The sequence below is a fragment of the Telmatherina bonti genome, assembly GCF_933228915.1.
Source record: "Telmatherina bonti genome assembly, chromosome: 8".
Lineage (NCBI taxonomy): Eukaryota > Metazoa > Chordata > Actinopteri > Atheriniformes > Telmatherinidae > Telmatherina > Telmatherina bonti.
In genome coordinates, this window is record NC_136626.1 from 12,445,881 (window position 1) to 12,463,720 (window position 17,840).

Consider the following 17,840-nt stretch of genomic DNA (forward strand, 5'->3'; position numbering starts at 1 on the left):
TGGTTAGAACAAGCTGGAGCTGAGCCATCTGTGTCATGTTGTATCTAAAAGTCTCTTGGTGTGGAAGATGAATTCTCTGATATGCCGTTCAGTTTATCAAAGCCTTACATGACACAGAAGGTCACTCCTTAGGAAAAAAAAGCTAAGAAAAACTGCTGAGCATTCGCTGCAGTTGTTGTCTACTATAGTTCATTTAAAGCTTGACTTGAAACTCTCCCCTAAAAAACCTTGATTGTGAGTCAGGGATCCGTCTACAGATCAAATTATTCAGTTAACTCTGTTTGAATAAAACATATCAGTTATCTGAGTGATCACAAAGACACCTTAACAAATATGTCAAATTTATTATTATTATTATTATTATTATTATTATTATTATTATTATTATTCATCTTTCTTTAAAAAAAAACAACAACAAAAAAGAACATTGTGGTTACATTTATTTGTCTAAATATGTTTTATCATTGATGTATCCTCAAGATAGTTTTTTCCAAGACTTTCTGTCATGGTTATTTCTTGAAACACTGATAACAACTTGACAAAGATAAAGAATGATTAATTAGCAATAAATTGCTACACAGCAGGAAGGTTAAGAATTAAACTGAATCATACTGCAGATAATAAAGGATTTCCTGAACACAAGCAGCATTTCCAGCAGAGGGACTTTTTCTCTTGGAGCTGGTTTGCATCCAGATTGCAGTGTAGCTGCTTGCAACCTAGATTCAGCCAGGTTGCATCACCTACCTTCTTTCTCTCCTTGATTGCAGTATTCATGATAACAAAGAAGACCCTTTAATAGATAGTTGTCAGAATTAGTTTGGCTTTCAAAATTTTAATGATCGCCATGTATTCATCAAGCATTAATATACAGGCGTATTCTTTTGCTGGTTAACTTGTCTTCATGTCTGTGTTTATGCATCTGTTCACAGTCCAGCATTTGATTTGATTTGCTGCTTCCAGCTCAAGATCTAAGAGGAAGAGCAAATAATACAATGCAGGATGTTTAGTCCGGTTAAAGGGCTTGTTTTTTTAACCAAACCTGATAACATTTACACTTCAATAAAGCATCTTTCATCAAAACAATGTCTGGCTGTAGATTTGCCCAGTCAACTTCCATAAAATTGACAGTTAGATGGCATTACAGAGTTAGTTATTGGTTTGTTATGGCTATGATTTGTTCACTGTGAAAAAACAAAACAATATAGCATTTCATACATCTACTTAACCTTCATCACACTGCATAAAAAATATTTTCCTTAAACTGCATTCTTTTTCACAGACAGAAAAAAAAAAATCATGCCCACCTATATCAAAAGCACATATCTTTCTTGTTTATTGTAATAAAGAACAATATAAGTTCACAGTGTCTTTTTCATTGTCTTTTGCATATATTTCGTTTAAAAAAAAAACAAACTCACACAAACAAAAATTTATTTGCAGTTTTTCTTTGGAACTTTTCACTGGTGAAGATCAGGGGTGCATTCTACCTTGAAATTCAAAGTGAGCAACACGACTCGATCGTCCTGCTCTGTCCCCCTTTGCATCTTTTACTTGGTCCGCATACCGATTAGTCTCAGGGACGAACAGAGCGATGATCTCTCTGTGGAAGAATAGCTCAAACAGTTCAGACACATCATTGTCTTCTAAATGAGGCCCTGCAAGTTCACGAACAGTGAACTGTCTTACTGTCTTCTTTCAGCACATTCATGCAAGATTCCTGCAAGATGTGTAGTATATACTGTTTTTCATCAGACATCTACAATCCAGTCTGAAAGCAGCAAGTGCATGATTTTTTATGCACTCACTAACACCAGATGACCCCCTGGAATGAGATTCTGCACATCAGTCACTTCCTGTTGAGTCCACTTAGATCTGTTAGGCTGTGTGAAGACAAAACAGCTGTGCTGCACACATGGCTGCTCACTATGCCCCAAGCTCGTTTACAGGAGCCCAGATGGGACACATCAAGCACTTACAGGTTGAGGTCTGTCCGGTGTTGCTGCTGTGTCGTGTCTGGTGTGTTCTCTAATGATGTGCATGGGCATGGAGATAATAATGAACTGGTCCGCAGGAGATTAAAAAAAAAACAAACAAACCAAAAATACCAGGAAAGATTCAATTACTTTATAATTTTATACATAATCCCGCGTCAGTACTTGTTGTATGTGAATATGCTGGAAGGTTGCAGCTAATCAGTCCAGATACAATATATAGTTTTACCCTGTCAATATATTCTTGTGTCAGAGGACACATTTTATCTGATACAAAACCAGAACCTCTTTTCTCAGGGATTATCCCAAACACCAGCAAGAAACATTCTTTTTGTTTAGCCATTTTGTCACATGCACAAATGCTGCTGGTGCATTTATCCTTTTCTTTTCAGAGTTTTACTAGAAGCACTTGTACTGAATGAAATTTGTGTTATATTACAGACCTGTCGCTGGTTTTTAACTCTACAATGGAGATCATGTTATAAGAAAATCTGTATTTCCATCCCTTGCTGTGCTGCAGGAGCTGTCCGAGGAGCGTCATTCTCCACCGCTGCTGACAGTCAATGGGCCCGGGGAGGAAAAGCTGTTTCGCAGTAAGAGCACTGAAGTGGCACTGACGGCTGAGAAGGAAAGGGTCAAGAAGATGCTGTCTGAAGGGTAATGATAGATTTTATTTGTCTCCTTTGCAGACACAGTAAAACAAGGAGTGAAGAAAACACTTAGATTATCTGTTAAGCAAACAAAATCCCCTCATTTCCAACTTCTAAAACGCTAATATGTCATTATAAACTTACCACAAACTAAGTAAATTTGCGTTTTGTTAATTTTTTCTCGCAAATAGTAATACCAGCAGTGGTTGTAAGACACGTTTTTAAACAGCTGGATTAGTCACCATTATAACGAGGTGTGACCTGTAAGGATTGTGCACACAACTAATGGTTTGAGTAGTAGGCTACTCTCAAAACCCAAAGGCCAACATCCCCCGTATTATCTTGTTGACATTCACTTTAGTGTTTTAGCCTCAGGTGTTGCAAAGTGTGTGCTGGTCACAGAGATATGACCTAATGGGCACCAAATTAATAAACACATGAGTTTCTGGAGCCTATGGCGATCCTATAACTCCACAATGTGGGACCTAACTGCATCCTCCAAGATGACAAAATTCCTCCAAAGAGCCAGGATCCTCACAGAGCCCCTCCAGAACAGAATGGAGAGGGTGGAACAGGCTGCTCTGTGTTTAGACCTTAACCCATATGAGCACTTGAGCATCAGCATGGTTGTGTTGAATGCGTTACAGTGCTTCACAAACACACTGGATGACCTGCAGCAACTGCAGGTTGTGCAATTAAGAATTAAGAAAGTGAAAAAACAGACAGTATGGGTTACTTTTCTTTAGGAAACATCCATTTGGGCAAGAGTATACACAAAAGTATGGACCAACAGGAGAGCATAGCGGGGATTTTACACATTGTTAGAGGGCTCTACCCACATCTGCACGTGTTATGCATTACAGAGAAGCACAATCTTTACAAGTTATACCTCACTGAAAAGTTGACTTGTCAGGTTTTCCAACTATAATACAACAGAAAGCAAATTATCAACCAAACATAAATTTTCCCACTTTTTGTGTTATGTTTATTAGGTTGTGGGAAATCAAATAGAAAAAATCGAATATCTGGATTTTTCTCTTCACAATTTTAAAATCAATTTCTTTTGTTAAAAAATCTTTTTTTCGAATAAATACAAATAATCCATTATATATATATTTTTTTTTTTGCAATTTTTCAATTCAATTCAATTCAGTGATACTTTATTCATCCTCAAGGGGAAATTCAAAGTTCAAGATAGCTCGTCCAAGATTTGACAAACAGACAGTGAACATTAATGACAAAGATAAACAGTTAGCCGGTTTTACTGGCGCCGCCTTACAACAGATAAGAACAGAGGTACATTAGGATGTATAGATTTATTTATCTTTTTACCATTTCTGAATGATGGTCTGGCAACTGTTGGTTTTTTTTTTTTTTCTAATTGAAATTAGGAAAAATGACGAGCAAAAAAAGTTTTGTACTTTTTTTTGTTGTTTGTTTTTTAGTCTACAAAAATCAGCAATATCAAAGAATCGTGAGAATTGCAATTTAAATGGAATCAGCTCCCAAAAAATCTGAATCGAATTGAATCGGGACAAAAGCATATTGTGACAACCGTAATATTTATGTCCAAATAAAGATTCATTCTGCATTTGCAAGATCACCACTTATATATCCCAGTTTTAAATGAACTAAAACCTTAATAAACCCCTTCCCAAAGTTCCTGTTCATGGAAAAGACATATGTCATCATCGCACAGAATAACTTTATCTTTTTTAGTGCATGTTCATACAGACAGCAAAGTGCTGTGTCTAAGTCATCCGGTTGGAACATATAGACCCTGTTATTTCAAGCTCTGTGATTAGAGCAGGCTCAGGTTTATTTTTCATGATAGCAAGTTATTGTAAATATTTCATAACTACATTTATTGAACTGTAATTTACATTTGCAGACAACCAAAACAAAAATAATAACTTCAAACCATAACCCATAACATGATGCACAGTAAAATGAAACTACAGTGAGAGAAGCCAACGTGCTCACATGAATGGAAATATCTCTGAGAGTTTTGAAGGTTACTACTCATGTCTCCACCTCCCAGACTGGGAGGTGGAGACTGCCCATTTAGACATACTGGGAGTCCCAGTATGTCTAATTGGGCAGATTTTAAATTATGATGTTATCTGCAGATGTTTATGCTCAACTTGAGATGGAAAGAGAATATCAATTTTAAGGCATTACCCTATGAAGCGATGAAATCATGGAGAGACACCTGCTAATTTAATCTAAACCTCAGTGCTTTTTTGACAGCTGCTCCAGTCAGGCATGCAAACATTAAGAGCAGAAAAGTCTTCTTATGGTGAACAACACATTAAATTCAACCCAACATACTAACTTTTCAAGATCTTTTAGTTCGAGAGTAAACCAGAAAAGGATTTTTCAGCACATGGCAAAGATTTTGTAGAGACTGCAATGAATATTTAGACTGCAAACAACGCCTGCTGTCATCTGTACATTATGCCCACAATGCAACTCAAGAATTCCAAGATTTTTCTTTTGTTTTTATAAGTGCTACATATTACCAACAACAAAAAAAAATTATAAAAGAAAAACTAAAAACCCTTTCACATTCATATTTCTGTTTCCCTGCACCAGCTGTCATGCCCCCCTGCTCCCCCTACTGGCCTCACCATGACAGTGCAAGGATGTTGGACTTGATCAAACTCAGACAAGCAGGGGTCTCAAACTCCAGGCTGCTTTCAAGCATGTTTTCATAGTTTCCATGCTCCAGCATATCTGACTGAAATGAGTGGGTCATTGCAAAGAAGTTGACAAGAAGCCATTTGATTTTATCAGGTGTGTTGGACCTGGGAAACAACAGAAACCTGCCGGATAGCAGTACCCCAAAACTGGAGTATGAGATTTAGAGGCATGCCTGGGAATGTCTGCTTTTGGAGCCCATTTTCTTTCTATTTAAACTCTTCCTTCTCTCATGACTGCTTACCTTTCTCAATTTTATTGTCCAGACTTATCTTCAGATAATTGTCATAAATAAAAATCCTGTTGTGTCTTCACTCGCTAAATAAACTCATTCTAAATGCTAAATAAATAGTAAGAACAGTTACATATTGGATCAGATTGCTTCTTACTCTCTTTGGCGGTGGGGTTTTGGTCTTAGAAAAGCAATAGTTGTTGATCATCAGTCTGGGAAGGGTTATTAGGGTAATTTCTAGGTAATTTAAAGCTGATTATTATTTACTAAGGTTAATTATTTACAAGTGGAAAATATTCAAGACAGCTGCTAATCTTCCCAGGAGTGGATGTCCTAGAAAGTCTGCATGGTCCGGTTGTGCATTGCTCAGCTACATTGTAGACTCTTCAGGCTTAAATAAGGATGTTACATTGTTAATGCTACATAACTGTGTGAATTAAATAAATATAATACTGGTTTGAAAGGGTTGCCAAGACAAAGCACTAAAATTAACTTGACTAAATACAGATGGCTTAGACGTCTGCAACAGTGTCCTTTGGACAGATGGGACCAAACTGGAGAGCTTGGATATTAATGTGCAGAACCACATTTGCTGAAGATCACACACTGCATAGCAGCACAAACACTTTATACGAGCCCTTTAGCACAGTGCTGGAGGATTGATGGGTCAGGCTGGTTTTGCAGCCACAGGACCTGGACATCTTGCAGTGACTGAGTTCACCACAAACTCATCTGTGGTATCAGACGTGATACCAACTGTCTGAAAGCTTGGCCAAAATTGTTACATGCAAACAGAACATAGGAATTATTCCCAGCGCAGGAGCAAATCAACGTCAGAATGGATAAAAAATAAAACAATCAAGGTGTTGCAGTGGCTCAGTCAAAATCCAGACACTAAGCTGATCAAAATCTTGTGGCAAAAGACAGCTGTGAATAAATAAATGCCTGCAAACTTCTATTGTCAGAAGTACGAGCTTCACTCAGGAAGTTAAACACAGAACTTTTTTTTTTTTTTTTTTTTTTTTTTTTTTTTAGTGCTGCATGCCCCAAATCCCCTGCAGTTACAACTGAGCATTAACTCTGGTGTAGTTAACCAACATGTAGTTAACCAACATGCAAAAAGAATACCGCTGAAGCTGTAACACAGAGATGCATTACTGAAGAGGTAGGATCAAACTACGGTAGGCTGTGATCCAGTCTAGTCATAAAGGCTCCATCAGATCATATTTTCACTTTGTCTTTGGATTAAATTCACCCCACTAACTGAATCACTTGTGTGCTCAGTCAAAAGATTACTCAGTCAAGAGTAATCACTTTTATATATACGACCCAAAAGTACAGTTTTACCTGTAAGGTCCTTAAAATCTGTTCAGCATAAAAAAATCTGTTCAGCATAAAACAGTCCATATGCTTTGGAAAGAAACAGACATACAACTCCAAAGAGGCTAGCATGGAACAGATGCGTAACATGGGCGTAATCTCCATAAAATGGCAGAATGGTGTTAAAAGAATAATGAATGATGAAAGCATTACAATAATTGCAAATATCAGCACTAAACACACATACACAATGTTTGGAGCGTGAGTTTAACTGGAGTCAGTAATGACACTATCAGTGTGGAAGATTTTGCTTTGGTTTTTTTGGACCATATTACAGACTCGTTTGGCTGCAATGAAGTAGGATTTACTTTCCCATCATAAGAAATAAATCAGTGGACTAGAAAAGCAACAGTCAACCGAACTGAAAGCATCTAACCACAGAATGACGAGTGCTGTGCCTGGGAACCACAAGCATACTACCCTGTTTCTGCAGTACTTTGTGTGTTTATAAAAAACAGAACACAGGAGATCTAATATTGTTAGATAACATTACCTAATATAATGATAATATAATGCCTTATGTTCCATGTTAAATCTTTGTGTGTCCCTAACTAAAGACCATTAGGGTATTAATGCCGCTCAGTGAAGAGGTACAGTCTTCATCATGGTGGTCTTTGTAGACCACTGTACGTTCCACATGACAGCAGGAAACAGAAGTCATAACCTGATTTACAGCCTGTTATTCCAGTGGTTTTATTTATGATTTTTATAAACCCACACAGGCCTTTCTGTCCTGTTGCTATGGTGAGCGGTTTTATGGTTGCCAAGCTTAGTATAGTCCCATGGCAAACACTACTTCCTAAACTCCATCTTCCAGCTGAAAGCTCTGTGCTTTATTAAATATCCCCCCTGAATCCTGACCTTTACCGGCACACAGCACATCTTTCCCACATCTTAATAAAGGAGAACACATTACCTGTCTTGTTGGATTTTGTATGTGGCCCAGTTGTGTAACTTTCCACAGTTGAAGGTGAATACTGCTCTGCTCTGGTGCATCTTGTCGACCAGATAAAGTCAACAAGAAAACATCTGCTCTGACTCATGTTGAATGCCGTTTTCCCTAATATTAAAGTAAACCTACTGAATTACTGTAATATTGCAGCAGAATATGATCAATCTGGAACATGGAAGGCTCACAACAGAGCAAGGCATGAACAATGAAATATATTTAAATAAAAATTAAAAGAATATAAAATGATGTATTTCAAAGTTTGAAACTAATCTAAAGTATGAAACCATCCAGATTTACGACTCATTAAACTCATTAAATGTCCATCAAGCTGCTTGTGCAGCATAATAGAAATGTTTCACTTCATTACCTAATTATCAGCTTCTTCTGTCGCACCAGCAACGTATCTTACTGACAGGAATTAATTTAAATTGTGTGGAACAATAATTAATTGTTGAAATAAATGTTGAATAAATGTTTAACGGTAACTCTCAGCTCATTGCAGGTTTTGGTGATTTGTGGCACATTTGTTGGGGTAAACATAGAGATAATTGTCTTTGGAGCAGGTTGAAACAGAAAGAAAAAGATTAGAAATATAAATGCAAACTTTCATTTCACACTTTTTTTTCCCTGTAACTTCTCCTCAGGTCCATGTGTGACATAAACTTGGAAGCTGAACTATTTACTCTGCAGGACAGCAATGCCAAGTTAGTCGCAGCACTGCAGGAAGCCAACAGCAGCGTGGAGCAGTGGAAAAAACAGCTGGCTGAATATCAGGAGGAGACCGATCGCCTCCGAGAGCAGGTGAGCACATGCAGAGGGTGCAGAGAACAAGCAGTACAGCAGCCCTGCAGTAGCATCTGGTACATGGTTAAACTGATCTTTTTTGCTCAATGCTTGAGGCGTGATTAGTGAAATACTTTGTATGTTTGCAAGAAATAGCTGAGCAACTGTACCAGCGCTCACCATTTCCATGTGTCAAAGGGGAAAAAGAGGTTGTTTATAGATGTTTGTTTCTAATCAATTTTGATTGTTGCCTGATATGGGAGAGGATGGTGCTGCATTTGTGTTGTTGCTATGGTTACTTGTTTATTTGCATGTCTGTAATCTGATGGAGGAGTTCTGGTATGGTTAATAAAACGAGACCGTTGCATGATTTTTTTATTTTTTTTAAAAATTTTTTTATGTTAATAGCTTAAGATAAATACAAAACGTAATTTTTTTTCTTCAAGATAAACTAAGTAGATATATATCAAAAATATAATATATAAACCAAATAATTGGTGTGGCTGAATTATCTCTTGAATAATTTGCCTGAAGTTTTTTTTTTTTTTTTTACACATAAGGGAGATTGAGACAGTGAAAAACGCTTGAAGGACTTCAAACAGCTCTTTTACAAACTCTGGCTGTTTCTGCTATCTTCTTTCTTTTTATCTAATCCCAGATGGCCTCTAAGGCCCAAGAGTTTGACTTCCTGTTGTTCTGTAATCTAGTGCTTTATGAGTGACTAAATGTTATAAGCTGCTTCAGAGTGAAACATTAGAAAATCTTTCCATCGTACAGTTTTATTTACCATTAAGTTAATCAGACTCTTTTAGTTTCTCTTGTTGCAGAGGTCCAACAGTTATCGCGTTAAGTTTCAAAGCATCATAATAATCAGGAAATGGTGAGAAAAGCAGCATACTCTACTCACAGCAATCTTCCGACTAATCGGTATAATATTGCATTCATGTGACTTCCAATGATAGACAGAGCTAATTATGTGATGCAACTTTAACATCCCAAGTAAGTGACTTTTAGAAACTTGGATGTAATAATTTATATAAAATCAGATAATCAGTAACATGCATTAATAAGCCTGAATGCACTGAGTTTTATGCCAGTGTTCTGCATACTGCATACAACATACCACAATGTAAACATAAATTAAGCTTCAATTTGAATAAAGTTTTAAATTGTGTAGATGACAAAATCCAGTAAAGAAATAAACCTTTACTGACATAGTGACAGAAAATCTGCATCTACACACATCTCCTTGGTCTTCCTGTTCTATATGACCTCCTAGACATTAAGTGGATGTGATGCTGATTGCTTGTTCGGCCCATACATGCAGTATGCAAGCAGCACACTGAATTCCCCCTGCAGCCTGCTTCAAAATGCAGATTCATTTTTCATCCTGCCCCCCTCCTCCTGTTGACAGGCTCCCATGATAATTGCAGGACCAGAATGCAGACATTTCATCTTTGATATAGAGAGAGGAAATGATGCCCCTGGTCAAGCTTAACAAAGCTTCTTTAATGGGTTGGAATTACGTGCTGCTGCCCTCCATAGTCTGAAGTGAAAACATTGCTGTTAGTAATGGAAAACTGACCCTTTTAATCAATCTGTAGTTTCATCAGTTTCATCCATCTCAACAAGTCCAGGTGAAGGTTACTTCCCCAAATACACACACGCACACACTCCTGTAGAACCACACACACACACAGAGCTGCAGCAAAGTCACCCAGGTGGCTGGAAGTAGAGCAGGCCTCCAGGGTTTGGCAGTGGGATATCTTATGGGGTGGGGGGTAGGAGTTTCTTTTTTTTTCTTTTTTTTTTTCCAATTTTGTGGGACAGGACACCCTATACTGTCCACCTCCTCCCCCTGCTGTCCCAGTTAGAGGAAGAAGATAAATCACCGGAGGAGCAGAAGGAGAGAGGCTGGCTGGATTTTTCTCCCTCGTCACACTCTCAGCTCCTGCCATGTTTGTGTTCATCCACTGCAGAAAGGCTCTGGCTCCATTTTCTGGGTTTCTGGGTTGAGTCTGACCTCTGTTTGGGTTTAATAAGAATTGACACTACGGAGCGAGGTGTTACATTGCTTTTAAATGAGAGACATTTTAACATTTAGATGTACTTGTGTTTTGTGTTGTTCTTCCCTTTGCTCAACGAACTTAGGAAAATATCAAAGTATTTCTTAATAGTGTTTCTTTAAAAATAAAATAGCAATACAAAGGTAGCATAAAATAGACACAACAATACAGGCGTATCTGTTTAATCAAATTTAATGCACAACTCATCAAAATTGTATCAATTTAATTTACAGGAGAGTTTAAAGTAGCTATAAGCAGAGGTTAATATGTATTAGTATATTTATACAGCATTTATGATTATGATTTAAAACATGTCTTCCTTCCAAACTTCCTTTTGCCAAATACATTTAATCCCATCATTCTCTATACATATTCATACTTCTTATCTGACCAATAGATTTGCTCTGAATATGACTAGAACTTTTTTTTTTTTTTTTTTTTTTTTTACAGATTTTCATGCTGAATTTGATCTTTTCATAAATCTAAAGACATTTTATTTTGCTTAGGTTCATAAATAACATATCTGTGACACTGTCTCCCCATTATTTCTAACTTTTTTTTTCCATTATTTAGTTTTATGAGAACAATCTAAGTTTACAATGTGACCTGTAAGATTGAAAAAGTTTCAAGGCTTTCTGTGTTTTTTCTGCACCATCATTCTGTATAAACACTACTTGGTTTTCAGTGTCCTATAAGGCTGTAAAGATTAAATTGTTCCTTGCAACAGTAATTTAGAGAGATGTCTCAGTTCTCCCAGGCTTTGTCTCTTCATGAATATTTGTGTGAGGTTCAGAGATGTAGCCCATGCCTCTGGGGGCCGTGGCTGTCACAAACACACACATTGAGTGGATAATACAAAGAGGCTAAAGCCACTGGGACTGTGTGGACAATTCCCCTTTTCAACTTGCTTTGGTTTTTCTCCGGCTCGCTTTGGACGCTGTGCAACATAGCATAGCGAGGAATCCATAAACTGCCACTTTGAAATTGTCTGTGAAAATGCATAGGGCAACTTGAAAAGAGAGAAAAGAAAATTGTGACCATGCTGGCAGGAAAGCCTCTCCATCCTCTCACACACATTTACATTTTACACAATAGCTGATGCAGTCATTCAGGGTGAACTGAAATGTGAGAAATTGGCAGTAACAAAGGCTGTAATGGTTCCTTCCACAGCAACATTGCAATAAATCAGAAGTAAAAAGGTCAGCGAAAGTCTCTTTTTTAATATTGATTTGAATTGCTCATCCATCATGATGTCAGCTTGAGGACAGCAGTCTTTCTTTGTATTTATGGCTTATTTAGCTAATTGAAATGATTGAAAATAGTACACTTAGATTATCTGTTTAATCGCAAATGGATTAAGCAGGTTAATTGCTTTAAGTAATAAAAACCCTTTCACACCTCACAGCAGATTATTTCTCAGGTATATGAGGAATTTTATATATCTGAGCTACTTTTAATTCAAGACATAAGGTTTAATGTCGTGTTTTGTGTGCACCATCCGACCTTCTGACTCGCACATATTCAATTTGATTTAATGCAGTACAGGTTCTTTGATTTGGTGGCACAAAACCATGATTAAAAACTGCAAATCAAAGGTTGTGGAGCCAGGGTTAGGTTTACAGAGCCATGTGCTGCAGTGAGAGCCTTATCAGCTTTAAAGTTGAAGTGTCTCCTTATCAAATGCTGCAGCTTTAACTTGTTGAAACACTTGGGAACCAATTAATTAAATGTTTTAAGCAGATTATTGCAACTGGGTGAAAAACGGTATATACTGCTTTCATTTGAGGTAAGTAAAACCTAAAGGGAACTAAACCGTGTATGTGTGTGCGTGTGTGTGTGCGTGTGTGTGTGTGTGTGTGTGTGTGTGCGTGTGTGTGTGTGTGTGTGTGTGTGTGTGTGGTTTGCTCTTACTGTAGAACTGCAGAGTCTTGAAATATGTCTGAATAGATGCATCGTGATCCAATATCATATTCAGACCCCACATTCTGAACAGTTTGCCCTTGTTTTGTCAAGCTTGTCGCTCAAAATCTGCAACTTTTCCATTAATGTGTTAAACTCAGGGAAGTGGGTCAGATTGGGAATTTTTCTCAATCAATTTTCCTCAAAAGCTTTTTGCCAGGTCACATCCCTCAATTATGCCTCCAAGGCAGGAGGTGTCATTTCTGTACCCGTTGGCAATAAAAGTCTTTTTCCACAGAAGCTTACAGTCAGTGTGTGTGTGTGTGTGTGTGTGTGTGTGTGTGTGTGTGTGTGTGTGTGTGTGTGTGTGTGTGTGTGTGTGTGTGTGTGTGTGTGGTGGAGTGCATCAACAGGAGAGACAAGATCAGAGACGGGGTGAATGAAAGAGATGTCAATGATTCATTTGCAGACTGCACAGCAGAGTGATGCCTGATGGATGTTTCTGAAAGAGCCCTGACTAAATGGACTTTTATCAGTTGTTAAAATCACTTCATTAATTGTGTGTGTGTTAGTGTGTGTGTGTATGAATGGATGTGTGGGTAGATCACCCTGTCTTGGTTTCCTTGATAATCCTAAATGGCCATCTAATGCGTATGTTTGTACCTGACTGTAGTATTGCATTTGAATTCATGTTAAAGCCTTTTTCTTATAATTTTGCACATTTTGCTTCAGTTAAAAGGTTCTTTGTTGCTCCTGTTTCACTAGATATGAGGTTTATAAAGAATCCAGCTAAGCTAACCCACTAAACTCCAGCATTGTTCTCTTCATGAAAAAGATTTGCTGTGTTTTTTACTCGTTACCTATCAGACAAATCATTTCTTATTTCTCTTTTTGCTGCTTAATGCAAAAACTACAAATCATTTTGCCGTGAGACCCGGGACCAGATGCATAAAGGATGCAGTAACAAAAAAGACCTGTACATCTTTTCATGCACACAGACTAGTATTCATAAAAGAAAAATGTGGTGAGACTGTTCACCTCATGCTCTGTGGACCATTTATACACATGCTCTTGAAAACAGCGGACTTTATATGGTGACGTGGACACAAGTAGAAAACTATGTTGAATGAATGGATTTTTTTTTATTGGATTTTTCTCTTTTCCATAAATGACTGGAGCCATGCATTGTCATGCATAATAACAGTAAAAGACCTTGTTAATGTGATATTGAAAGGGAAAAGATTCGTCTATTTCAGATAAGTGATTTTCTGATCTAAGATTGGTTTCCTCACCTCGGGGTTCCTGTTTAAGACAAAACAGTCAACATACCATGATCCATCTGTTTCTGGGTTTTCTTCCTTGTCATTTAAACACAAGGCTGTCTCCTGTACAAGCTCTGTGCTCATTGTGTACAAATACAGCAGAATTTACCCCTTGCTCTAATATGATCTTTGTACGTGCTGAAGCATATCTTTGCCTGTTTGTAATCTGACCTCTTATTTTTCCCCTCTGCAACGTCCCTTCTGTTTCATTTTAGTTCACTGCGTCTGAAACCGTTTCCTTTTCAGTAGTTTTTATTTGACCGTGATTATGTCCACAAATAAAACACACTTCATTATTTCATGTTTGTGGGGATCTTGGTCTCACATTCAGTTATGATTACTCTTCTTTACTGTTGCTTTAACCATTGTGTCTCTTAGTTTTGGGGACTAATAAGACAAATCTGCATCTGATAATAAAAACATGAGCGATTGGCTGGTTTGTGCACATGCGGAAAGTTTAACTTGGCTAGAGATTTAAAAGAGGAAACTATACAAACATGTCTTATATGATTAAGGGAATGTGTATAATGCACTCTTCTGCTTTTGTTAATGAACACAGGTTTTGCATATCTGTTTTCTGGACTGATTAACTTCAGACTGAATAGTGTTTAGAGTTTCAGACAGACCCCCATGAAATTAATATTACAGAAAAATGGAAGACTTTCTGGAAACGTTTGGGGTTTTGTTGGTCTGGTCTGTTCCTGTTCATTTTGCTCCGAACATGAGTATGTACTTTGGTGCATAAACCTTTCCTGTGTGGTTCAAAATTTGGCTCCACCTTGTTTAATAAAAGGTGATCTTGGCTGATCTGAACATAAGTAGACTTCTGTTTCTTTGTTCATAACTCCATCTGCATCTCCAGATATCGAGTTACCCCTACTGATGAAACTTCCATGCTCTTTATGGGAAATAAAATCATGAAGCTTTGCTCTCCAGAGCTGTCAGGTTGACGACAAACAAGACATTAAAAATGGTTCTTTGTGAAACTGTCTCTTTTCAGCTTCACACATCTACCTAGCTTCTCCATAGTAAGACTGTGGTGTTTGATTCTGCACCATTTTCCTTTTTCTACTATCAGCCAGTAAGATCTGTCACTGTGTGCAGGCATTAAATGATAATGTGTCATGTTGCAGAACTCTGTGTAATTATACCTCTACCTTTATACCTTTCATAAACTTTGCTTTACTTTTGCTGCACCCATCTCTGTGCAGAAATTTGAGGAAAAACCTGCAAATTGTAGAAAAAAAACAAAACATCAATACATCCCCTCTATGATCTCCTCTTGTCCTGCTCCTTCATTCAAAAACCCTTAAAGATGGATTCAGTTTACTCACGCTGCATCCAATACAGGTATCTGTCAAAACACAAGAGATGCCTAACCTGTAGTGAGACAATTCTGCTCCGTATTTCAGTATCAACTCAACTCAACTCAACTTCATTTATAAAGCCCTTTAAAACAACCAGAGTTGAAACAAAGTGCTGTACATAATCGGGAAAAATAAAAACAGAACAAAACAGTTCAAATGCAAATAAATAACATAAAAACAATAGGTCATACAAGGAATATGGAATTAAAACAATAAAACAAGCTAAATAAATAGTAAGTAAAAACAAATAATAAAAATAAGGCACACTTACCGGAAGCTGTCTTACGTTGGGTTAAAAGCCAAGGAATAAAAATGGGTTTTAAGATGAGTTTTAAAAATGGACAGGGAGGAGGCTTGTCTAATGTGGAGGGGAAGCTCATTCCACAATTTTGGACCAGAAACGGAAAAAGCTCTGTCCTCCCTGAGCTTCCGTTTGGACCTCGGTACGTCCAGAAGCAGCAGGTCAGCTGACCTGAGGCACCGGGCAGGAGTGTGGGGGTGGAGGAGCTCAGAGAGGTAAGGAGGGGCCAGACCATTTAAAGATTTAAAAACAAATAAAAGAATCTTAAAATGAATCCTGTAGAGCACTGGCAGCCAGTGGAGGGAGGCCAGAATAGGTGTTATGTGCTCCCTCTTACGTACTCCAGTTAGGAGGCGTGCAGCTGCGTTTTGCACCAACTGGAGATGTGCGAGGCAGGACCCCAAAATAAAGGGCGTTACAGTAATCCAGCTAAGATGCAACAAAGACGTGGATTACTGTTTCTAAGTGCTGTTGTGCAAGAAAAGGTTTTACTTTAGCCAGCTGTCTGATGTGGGAAAAACTTGACTTTACTACAGAACTGATTTGCTGATCCAATTTAAAATCATTGTCCATCTTAAAACCCAAGTTAAATACTGTTGACTTTAAAAAACCTGCCAACGGGCCAAAATCAACAGGCAGGGGTTCATGAGCTCCACTGGGACCAAAACACCATTACTTCAGTTTTTTCTTCATTAAGATGTAGGAAGTTTAGAGCCAACCAGGCTTTGATGTCTTCCAGACATGCTAAAAGAGGACCAATGGAGAAGGTGTTTTTCTTTTGAAGAGGCATATATATCTGACTATCATCAGACATTTAAAACTCTCACCTTTCACACATTCCAAGCTCTCACTAACTACCTAATCTGTTGTCACCCGATTTTTACATAAGTACTTCCTGTGGATTTGTGTTCCAGGTGGCAGAGCTGGAGACCCAGCTGGGGCATCCTACTGCTGGTCAGCCTGGCAAAGAGGAGCTGAGACGGTCGCTAGATGAGCTGGAAGCCTTGCTGAGTGCCAAAGACCAGGCAAGACACTACGTTCTCTTCCTGCACTGCATGCTGTCTGAATCCATTTGCCACCTAATCAAAATTAGAGTAGCGAGCTCACCCAGAATACAAACATGCATAATACATATATTTCTAGCAGTCAGTTGGATGTGTTACATTTAATCTCTGTAATATATTCAAGTTACTACAAGAAAATCTTGAGGAACATAAAATAAATCAGTGATTTGTGTATACAGCCGGGGGGACAGTGCAACTGTCAGCCTGAATATTTTTCCTCTAAATCATCTTTAGGTTTTTAATTAAATCTTTTTGGTTCAGTGATCTTGTTTCTGTCTTGTCCAAAAGGTAATGACTTTGCAAAACTATCAAAAGTGCAAGTGGACATAAACAAAAAGGCATAAAAGAATCTTCTGGTTTTAAGTGAGATCTGGTTTCATCATCCAGCTGAGATTTTTTTAAATTGCTGTGTTTAGTTCTCTTAGCACTGCTTCAGTTTTTCTTTATCAGTAGTTCTCAAATCAAATCAAGTGTAGAGCTTTACAAACAAAATATCACATTAATGGCAAAGACTTCCCTCGGGATTTAAGTGCTATTTATATGACTAGTTGCCATCTCTGTGCTCAGCGATGAGACATAATGTTGCCTAAATGAAAATATTCCTTAACCCTATAAAGTCAAACATATCATACATGACACATACAGTTTCTGAGACATTTTGCGTCACTTTATGATAGAAACTTTACTCTGTTGTACTCCATATGACACTGGTCTATTGCCCCCTGGTGGGCACCAGAAAGCAGAACTTTCCACTACAATAATTTTGACCTCTTGCGGCAGGGTAATAAATGGTGAAAATACCTAAAAATAAATTACTTTTTTTTTTTTTTTCAGATTTTATTAAAGACTTCAGATTTAAAACATTGGACTTTTCTGACCAGTGGTTCAAAGGCTGAGCTTTAAAGGGTTAAAAGCATGTTGTTGGTGACCTCTAGCCTCAGGAGCACAATGCCTGTCCTGTCATTTAAACAAGCCTGGTATACATTTCCATGGATGCAGAACTTTTTCCTTTCCTCAGAACATCAAAGTTTCCCAACTGACCCATGGTGCTCTGTTAAATTTTCAATTTTAACCACATCTTGGCATTGGACTAAAACATTTCTGTTCAACGAAGGGATGAAATGTTCACATGC

At 37.8% G+C, this 17,840-nt stretch overlaps 1 protein-coding gene across 2 annotated transcripts in view; it reads left to right on the plus strand.

Annotated features, from left to right (window-relative positions):
• LOC306759762 (homer protein homolog 3-like) overlaps positions 1-17,840 on the plus strand; it is a 57,648-nt gene that overhangs the window by 34,487 nt on the left and 5,321 nt on the right. For both annotated transcript variants that reach the window (XM_079245488.1, XM_079245489.1), the window contains 3 exons: positions 2,512-2,648; positions 8,550-8,706; positions 16,558-16,668. In XM_079245488.1, the coding sequence (XP_079101614.1) occupies positions 2,512-2,648; positions 8,550-8,706; positions 16,558-16,668 (405 nt within the window). The remainder of the gene's footprint in view (positions 1-2,511; positions 2,649-8,549; positions 8,707-16,557; positions 16,669-17,840) is intronic.